Source organism: Echinops telfairi, unplaced genomic scaffold, assembly GCF_000313985.2.
Source record: "Echinops telfairi isolate 266 unplaced genomic scaffold, ASM31398v2 ScPeMD7_7458;HRSCAF=8496, whole genome shotgun sequence".
Classification (NCBI taxonomy): Eukaryota; Metazoa; Chordata; class Mammalia; order Afrosoricida; family Tenrecidae; genus Echinops; species Echinops telfairi.
Genome location: NW_022111358.1, coordinates 13680334 through 13689516, shown reverse-complemented (window position 1 = coordinate 13689516; position 9183 = coordinate 13680334). Strand labels below are relative to the sequence as shown.

Sequence of the window (9183 nt, the reverse complement as noted above, 5' to 3'; positions counted from 1 at the left end):
GTCTACCCGTTGGCTAAGTCGGGTGAGGTGCCCAGATAGCGTTCAGGATAGCGCTCCTTAGCTGAGAATCGAGTATGGGCCTGAGAATCCATTGATGCTTTTGCAGTGTATGTATGTGTGTGTGTGTGTGTGTGTGTGTGCGTGTGCGTGTTTCTGTGTGTGTGTGTACACTCTCGGTACTTGTAAGGATATGTGTTCACTTAGGATGTGCATTTTGAACATTTTTCCTGAGGAAGATCTGTATGCGATGCGGTTGGTTCTGGGGTCCCAGGCTGGGAGAACGCCTAAGAAACCCGCCTGAGACGGTGTAGTAGTAGGGGCGCTTCGGGGCAGATTCCACCTAACCAAGGCCACCGAGCCCTATACTAATGTGGCCACTGGCTCTTTCCAGGCGCTTAGCGCAGTTCCCAGGTTGCCCTTGAGGTACTCCAGCTCGCCCGCGAGGGACCCCAGTTCCTACTGTCACCCCGAAACCATCCTGAGGTCCTCCTGCAGACGCTCCAGCTAATGTCTACTGCAGGGAATATCTTGGGTTCGTGGAGAACCTGCGCTGGGAAGGCCGAGGCAATCCCGGAGCGACAACCCCAGAGCGGCGCCTTCCGGTGCCCAGCTTTCCCTCGGCCCCTCCCCACGTGGGCCTAGTCTCCCTCCCCCTTCCTCGGAACAAGCGCCCCTGGGGGGGGGCTCCTCTGGGGCCGAGAGTGCGTGTCTCTTTAAGAGGCCCCGGGGGGCGTCTCGCGGGCCGCCTGGGGGCTGCGGGGAGGAGGCCCTGGGCGGGGGCTGCTGGCGCCAGGAGGCCGAGGCTCTACAACAAAGCTCCGGCCCCTGTCACTTCGCATCGGCCCGGCCTGGCAGACGGGCGGGGGACGCGCGCTCTGCCGCCCCTCCCTGTCGTGGGCGTCCTGGGCCTGGGGGCTCCGATCCTCGGCGCGCCAGCCCTCCCGCAGCTTCCGGCAACTACTAAGGACAGGGGGGGCCATCTGCGCCTGGGAGGGTCGCCGTCCCTAGCCGGGCAGGGCGGCCCGTCGGTCCCTTGACCCTTAAACTGAGAAACACTGCTGGGACCTTTCCCAGGTTACGCCTCCAAGTCGCAGGGGTTCCCGCCCGGGTCCGGGTCTGTGGGACTGGGCATGGCGTGAGTGCGCCCGCCTAGAGTGGGTGGCGGGAACGCGCGGAGTGCGTGGACATGTGGCAAAGGGGACCTGCCCCGGGTCGTGTGGCGCCGACTTGAGGCTGCTGCCTAACGTGAGGCGCGAGCCCAAACCGAGTTCCAGTGACAGGTTCGCCCCCATGCCTGTGACCAGCTGTAGGGGTGCCACTGCGTGCGTCCGTTCCCGCCGTGGCTGGTTGCGTGTATGTTTGGGGGCGGGAGAAGCACCCCCGCGGGCAGACAGTGGTGCTGGGTCGGCTTCTCCGTCCCGAGCCTTGGCGCCAGCCAGCCCCGTGTTAGCTGCCGAGCTAGGCTCCCCCGCTGTCCCTGGTCTGGCTGGGGTGGGGGCCGCGGCCTCCGTGACCCCGGCCCACAGTGGTCCCGGCTGTCCCGGCCATTTAGACAAATTGCAGCTGACAGGCGCGCAGCCTCTCTGGAGCCGCCGCCTCCCGTCTACTCCTTTCGGCCCCAATTACTCCGGTAGGGTCGGGCCAACTGGCTGGGAGAGGGACGGTGAGACCCCTTTCCGGCCGCGACGGGCCGGTCCATGCGCTAGGGCAGACGCAGCAGGGTTATTTCCACTGTGCGTCCCCCTCCCTTGCCTTGCCTTTCCTTTCCACCCTCCAGGGTCATTCTGGGCCTGAAGCCACCGTTGGACAGCGGAGGCCGAGGGCGCATCCCCCATGCGGGGATGTAACCCTGCGGGTCCTGTAACCCTGGGGAGTCAGTCCATTATCTCCACTACTTTGGGACCGCTGGACCCCAGCGGGGGGCGAGAGTGATGAGATGCGTGTGTGGGCGGGCGAGGGATCGGGACTGGGTCTGGAGAGCGTGAAGGCAGCTTGCTTCTGAGCGGCCTGAGGGCGAGGTTGGAAGTGCGAGGACTCCAAGGAGCGGTCCACCGGAGAGGAGAGGGCGGGGCCGGGCCCGCGCTCCCACCAGGCTCTGGATTCGCTTTCAGAAACCTGTTGGCAGGGAGTGGGGCTGGGGTCCTCCGGAGCAGGGCCCAGCGCCACACTCCAGGAGCCAGCGGTGCTGCCCCCGCAATCTCTCTCCCAGCCACCGAGCAGCCCGCTGGCGTCTGCGCCTGGGACCACCCTTCCCCGCTGCTCCGACCTGCAGATTCTTCACATCCCTGACCTGGCAGGGGTGTCCACCTGCTCTCGGTCGACAGATTCAGACGCCCGAAGCCCAGAGGGGCAATAACGAACCCACAGCCACATTAAGTGGTGGTGGTAGAATTGGGAGGGGACCCCGGAAATGTCAAACAGAACAAGCCTGAATCCACCCAGGCTTAGAAGGTGGTTATTGCCATCCAGCTTCCTGCCCCTGGTCCTTCAACACAACATGCAAGTCATTCAAGATGCCCTCTTCCTTTGTCCCTGCCCCCCACCCCCCACTGTTCCCAGTTCTAGGTCTGCCAGGGTCACAGAGGAACGTGAGGGGCTCAGGCAGGGGGCTTGTGGAGGGGATGCTGGGTGAATGGGATCAGTATCCCGGGGTGTGTGGAGCCCAGGACACCTTGGATTCTGGTCCCTTCTAAGGGAATGGCTGGGACAAGGAGGCAGCCAGGTGCAGATAGGGTCAACAGATTAGCTGTGTGACTTGGGAACCTTGGTCACAGCCTTGTCTTTCTCTGAGCCTCAGGCTTCCCAGCTGCAAAACCTCTTAGAAACCTCGTTTAGAGATTGCCTCCTCTGTGGAAATCAGGGTTTCCCAGGAGGTTCATTTGTTTTCCCTCTTGCTGTGAATTCATGCCTAAACTGGATATTCTGACTTGGAATCTATATTTTAACAAAAGCCCCATCTGGGGGGTCTATAAGAATCATCTTGGGGAAGCTTGCTAAATTGCCCATGTGGATTCAGTACATCTAGCGTGGAAATGTCCGTTCTTAGCAGGGGGTGGGACCAGACTGAACTGGTTAGAAGTCCTGGTGAGAAACTGTCCCCAGTCTCAGGCCCCAGCTGCCTGGTGTGGCGCCCACTGCTAGAGGAGCTGACACGGGGGTCCTCTGAGAGTTGGGTGCCTGGACTAGCCGTGGGACCACCAGGCCCTTCCTCACATCAACCTCAGACAGGCCCCCTCCTTCCTGAGCTGCTGCTCCAGATCCCATCAGTTCCCAGGAAGCGATTGTTTTCCCTGCATAAAATTGAGGGAGCATCCATGGCGATTTGCCCACATAGCAGGCAGCCTTGAGGAGCCGCAGGGTCATGTGACTCCTTGCCGTCATCTGGTAGGCCATCTAGGTGACGCCCTCAGGGAGGTCTGCCGCACTCTGAGGGGCGAGGTGGAGGAGGGCCCTGGAGGTTATCTGCAGGGGACCGTGGCTGGCTGCTGCGGGCCCAGGGAGCAGTAAGGTCCCCAGCCGGTGGCCCTGCTCTCACTTCCAGCTGATTACAGGCAGGTCCATAACCTTCCCAATTAGCCAGGGGGCCAGGCCCGGGGCCTCTCTGATAACCCCAGTGCTAGAAGCAGCCGCCACCTCAGGGCCAGCTTATCTGGCCTCTCTCATCCTCCCCTCCCCCCACATACTCAAAGAGTTGTGTGGCTGTGAGCAGATGAATAACCAGATTGTCCTGCAAGCTCGGCCAGCCGGACACCCACCACTTTCCCTGAGTGGAGGAGGCCACAGCTGTTCGGCCCTCCTGGAGGGAGAGGGCTGGGCCCGGCGGGACTCCTGATGCAAAGCTGCCAGTGGGTTCCCGGCATAGCTGAAGAGAGCCCCTGAGAGCAAGGTCTTTGCCCCATCCGCATGCCCTCAGGTGGGTTCAAAGGGGGTTGCCTTTCCAGAGTTGGCAACCTATACCCTGGGAGCCAGACCATGGGTAGAGTGCACAGTGGCCTGGTGGCACTCGCCTGGCACCCTTTAGATGACCACACTGCTCTGGCAGGGGGTAGGATAGGACTATGGTAGCCACCCCGATGTCTCCAGTTCAGCAGAGATAAGGAAAAGCTGCGGCTCCTATAGTGGACTCAATTGGTAGTGCCCAGGCCTCCTGAGGTTTCCCAGCATGCCTTACTCTGGCATGTGATTTCTTAGCCCACAGGCTCCTAGGCAGGAGGGACTGGCTTAGGCCACCCTAGGCCTGGCTGTGTATGCTGCTTATAAAGCCTAGTGTGACCAAGGCTCCTCTTCTCTCAGTGTGCTCAGCTGATCTGATGCAGGGGACCGAAGACTCACCCTTTCCTCAGGTGCCCAGGGGCTTTTGAGAAGGGGGCAGGCATTCCAGGAGCTGCACAGTTGGGGGGGGGGGCAAATGAGGAGTGGCTTGATTGTGAACTCCACTCTTGGCTGTAACATTAAACATCACCCCAAACCACACTTGGCTCAGTGGGTTTCCAACAATCCTCCAAAGACTCGGCTTGTCTGGGGAGGCAGGACTCTCCCTGCGCCGCACATCTGGTCACTCCTCTGCTCGTCTCCGGCTCCAGAATTGGGAGTGGGAACAGGAGCTTGTCACCCAGTCTTCATGAGACCCACTTTCAGCTGACTCCCGCTCTCATCTTCTAGGTTTGGAGAGAGGGGCCTCAAATATAGGGCCAGAGGCTTTGTGCAGCTCGCCTTCCCAGCGAGCCCCTCGGTAGGACCGGCCTTGACCACATCTGGAGAGGCTCTGAGCCCAGGGTGCCCCAGAGCTCACTGGTTCTGGTGCCAGGAAGGAGAATGGAGGAAGGGCATGAACCAGACCCTGCTCGCAGAGCCACACCACCCCTTCCCTCAGCGCCTGCCCACGCCCTGCTGGTGCTCAAGTGGTGGTGCTGAGGGATCAGGGAGGGGCATGTGGTCGGGCCCACAGGGAGCGCTGATCAACCTCTGAGGAGGACCTTGGCCCCAGCAACTCAGGGATGGACACCAATCGCAGCGTGATTTATTAGACAAGACGTGCACTTTTTGACAGGGCCTCAGTAACCAGTTTCCTTCACTGAACAGGACAGGACCAGAGTACAAGGGTTTAGGGATAAGACAGACAAAAATGTTTCCCGTGAACTGAAAGCGAAAGGTAGGAGGAAGGGGAGGCTTCCCCCTCCTCCCTCCTTCCCTAATACTCTGGGCCTCAGTTCACCCCATGATGGGGAAGGGTGCCTGACCAAGGGAAGCTGGGGGCAGTGAGTCACAGCCTGAAGTGGCCGGGGCTGGGCTGTCCTGCTCAGGGTCAGAATGCCCACAGGGGCCATTCACCCTCTCCCCATTCAGGTCCCAAGATCTGGGCACAGTCCCAGGCCCCCTGTGGGTAGGTTAGAAAATGCAAACTCGGATCCAATGCAGAGTGTCATGTGCAAATGGTGGAGGGGGCTGGGCTCCTGGAGCCTCTCCTGTCCACAGCCCCTCAGCCCAAGTCAAAGGGTGCTGAGGTGCTTGGGAAAAGGGTGTCTCCTAGATCAGGAAGGGTAAGCTTGGGGAAGGTTGACGAGAGAGAGCTGAGCCTAGAGGGCGGGGCCAGAGGGGGCGTCTCCTCTTCCTTCCTCCAGCAGGGAGTGGGCTGGCCAGGCAGAAGCAGGTGGCTGGTGCCTATGGGAAGCTGGTAGGGAAGAGGCTGAGGGGCTGACTCTCATTGGTGGGGAGCGGAGATCGGTAGCCATCGAAGTTTCTTGGGATGCTGCCGCTGGTGGAACCTGAGCTGTTACTCAGAGTCTCGATGCTTCCCTCTCGCTGCAGTTCTGCAAGACAAGGAGAGGCCAGGGCTGGTCAGAAGGGGTCGGGAGGGTGGAGGCACACCCTGGCCAGGCTGCCTGCCTGGGAACACCAATCTGGATCCACTTTCAGCTTTCCGCAGGGGGTTCCCCACCTGCTCCCCACATGGGTCAGGCGGCAGCATCACAGGGACGGCTCAGAGCGGGAGGGGAAGAGCCCTTGGCTGGAGGGGCTGGTGTTAGAGCACAGTCCTCCAAACTGGGGGGCGGCCCTTTAGGCCATGTTCATGGCTGCCCAGCTGATGTGTGTGGGCAGCACAGGGCACATGGCCAGACCCACTCACACATTGGTGCTCAGGCGGCGTACTCCTCCAGCTCCGGGGGGTCTCCTGCCTTGGACCTCCGGGTCAGCCCAGCAGGAGGAAGCCAGAGCAGGGGAAGGCCGGCAGTGTCCCTGCCTGAGCCCACCCTGGAGTCTCCAGCCTGGCTTGCTCACTTGTTCTCACCCCTGCACACTGCCTGCTGCTCAGGCCTCGGCTCATCTCTGCACCCCCTGGGCAGGGGTCCTCTTTCCTTGCATAATGGAAGACCTGGTTTGAGGGGACTCCTACTGTCCAGAGAGAGCCCCTGATTGTCCGGACCACTTCCTGCCTCCTACACGCTTAACCTTCAGGTTTCCGGGAGGCCCCCTCAGAATGCACATGCTCAGAATGTCTACAAAGCAAGCAGAGAGGGTCCCACCTCCTCTACCACCCCTCCCTGGCTGATGCCCAGCCGTGTGGCCATCTTGGACACAGTAAGTTGTTCCATCTCTGTCAGCGGTGGGCACCTTAACTGCCTGCCATGTTGGGCCCCCAGATGGGGACTTGGTGGTAGCGAACTGGGTGCTGGCAAGAGGGATTACTTCTTTGCGCTCTACAGGTGGCCAGTTTACTTACATGCTTCCACAACCCCTCCTACTGGGCTCGGAGATGTGGGTGCCCACCTCCCCGAAGAGTCTCTAGATGTGCTGACCTGCAGCCAAGCCTTCTCCAAGGTCTGCCAGCCAGTGACTGGGGGGCCTTTACTGCCCACCTCAGGACTGCAAAGCACTCGTTTGAGGAGGTCAAGGTCTGCTCGGCAGTTGAACTTAACACGGTATTGCTTCAGGTCTTTATCTGCCATCTGCACTGGTGCCCAGGCCCGTCCCTGCCACCATACACATGACACAGCTGGCTTTGGTTAGGGAGTAGGTATCATAGCCTTAGCTCCTAACCACTGGCCCCCATCCTCTGCAAGCCACCCCAAAATGTGGGGGCTGCTCAGTAGCAAGAGCGGCAGCACTGGATGGTGGGAGGGGGAGAGGGGCATCTGCACCGTCTTCCTTTGGAATCTCAGGCAGGGGGGACAGGGTAGGGAAGTGGGGTGTGTCTCTGGAGCCAACCCTGAGGCCCCTGCCAGGCGGTAGTTCCGGTATGTGCGAATCATGGGCAGAGGTGAAGGCTGGTTCCGGCGGCCTCTGACATTCAAGAGATGCTGCCCTTTGGGGTTGCAACCCTGGGGAACACTAACCATTTTCTGGAGATGTAAAGAAAGGAAGGTGACTGCTGGGCATGCTCTTCTTGTCCCTACTGGGGCGCAGAGGCCACCGTGCCATCAAAGAACGGGAAAGCAAAGCAAAGATGCTAGATCTGTATGCCAACTTCAGGCTCCAAGACAGCGCTGCCACTCCGTCCCCAGCCCCCAGCAAGCCAAGTTGGCCGTGAGAGGCCCTCCTTGGGTCCCAGAGGTCCTTGCCTCCCGCAGGGCTGTCCCGGCACTAGGGGGCGCTGACAGCAGGGCCAGGAGGGCAGGAGAGACACACTGCAGAGCAAGGAAGGCAGGAGCTTCCTTGGGTCCTGGACAGCAGGCCCAAGGGAGAAGAAGCCCCAGGTGAAGGAGCAGGAAAGAAAGGCTCCTAGGCCGGGGAAGAGGGTCCCTTTTCCAGAGCAGAGGGACAGGCCCAGCGGTCTTGAGGTAAAACATCGACGTGGTCCTGCAGCCCAGGACCAGTATGGGACCCGTAGCGCGCTAGCCCCGCCAGGCCCATCAGGTGACACTGCAGGGACGGCCAAGGGGCTCACAAGATGGATTTGCTGCTCTGTGGGGGGCTTGCCCACGTGTTTCTCTTCATCGGTTGTTGTGGGGGCCGCTGAGTTGACATGGTCTCACAGGGACCCATGGGGTGGCGCAGAACCGTGCCGCGGGGGTTTCTAAACCGTAACCTTTATGGGAGCAGGGCGCCGGGTCTTTCTCCCTCAGAGCCACTCAGAGGGTCCAGTTAGCAGCCAAGCGCTGGACTCTTGCACCTCTATGGCTCCCCTTTACCAGGTAGGTCTGGGGTGGGCGGGAAGCGGGCAAGCCCACTGCCCAGGGTGATGGAGGCTCTGCTGCCTATCTCTCGCACATCTTGGTCCCGCTTCAAAGTCAGTTCATCCCTTCCAGCCGGCTGATGTCAGGAGCTTCCTACTGTGGGCAGCAGGGCTATGCATGGAGGGCTCCGACCGGCAGACTGCCACTGTCCGAGCCATCCCTCAGGCTGCAGCCAACGCGCTGCGTGCTCAGCACCAGCGCCATCCTGTCTCCCCTCCGCTTAAAAACTTCCTGAATCCTAAAAGCCCTCAGGTAAGATCTCGAACTCCTTCACACTACGCGATGGGCTGCCATGACCTGTGCTCAGCCTCCGAGGATCCGCAGAATGAAGGGCTGTGGTGTCTGCTCCCACCTCTCCTGGCTGCTGATCGGCCCACCACAGGCTCTCCAGCCCATGGAGCCTGCTATCTCCCCACTGTGTGCCTCCCGGGCCCACGGGGGTCCCCTCTGGCTCCCGCTGTGGCCTTTTAATGCTCTGGAGTACACTGTTTGCCCACAGGGGTCTCCCAGGTAGAGGCAAACCCTTGGGACTGGGCTAGGGCCTGTGCCTTATTCACTGCTCTGTCCCCAGTGCCAACCCAGGGCAGGCAGCCAGTGCTCACGAGATGAGGGAATGCCGTGGCCAAGAGTGAAAACCAGGCTTTTCCTGGGACAGTCTGTTGGGTACTTTGTGACACCTGCCTTCAGCCCAACCTTTGTCCTCCTCCTCCTGCCCAGAGTTGGAAAAGGAGTGTGCATGGGCAGTGGAGGTGGATCAGGGGGTGCACACAGCCTCCCCACTTCGAGTCACCCCAGCAGCCCAGCCCTGGTAGCAAGCGGCAAAGGGAAGTGTGGCCTTACCTTCCTCCATCGCGAGCGCATGCTTTGTTACTGTTGGGTTGCTCACGGGCGCTGGGCTGTTGGCATTGTTTTTTTTTTCCTTTTTTTTTCCCTTTTGAAAAGAAAAGCATTGAGGAATCTTTTTGGAACAGGTATGGACAACGACTGAGAAGTATACTGATCCCGGCAA

General features: G+C 60.5%; 1 protein-coding gene across 8 annotated transcripts in view; it reads right to left on the bottom strand.

Annotated features, from left to right (window-relative positions):
• Window positions 1-4998: 4998 nt before the first annotated feature.
• The window catches only part of BCAS3 (BCAS3 microtubule associated cell migration factor), a 550239-nt gene continuing 546054 nt past the window's right edge, over window positions 4999-9183 (bottom strand). For 5 of the 8 annotated variants that reach the window (XM_045299618.1, XM_045299617.1, XM_030888099.2 and 2 more), the window contains 2 exons: window positions 9015-9105; window positions 5690-5810 (listed from right to left, as the gene is read on the bottom strand). In XM_045299618.1, coding sequence (XP_045155553.1) covers window positions 5774-5810; window positions 9015-9105 — 128 coding nt within the window. In that variant the 3' untranslated portion in view covers window positions 5690-5773. Of the gene's footprint in view, window positions 5811-9014; window positions 9106-9183 lie in introns of all 8 variants that reach the window. The other 3 variants (XM_030888097.2, XM_004706992.3, XM_004706994.3) reach the window with 1 other exon arrangement.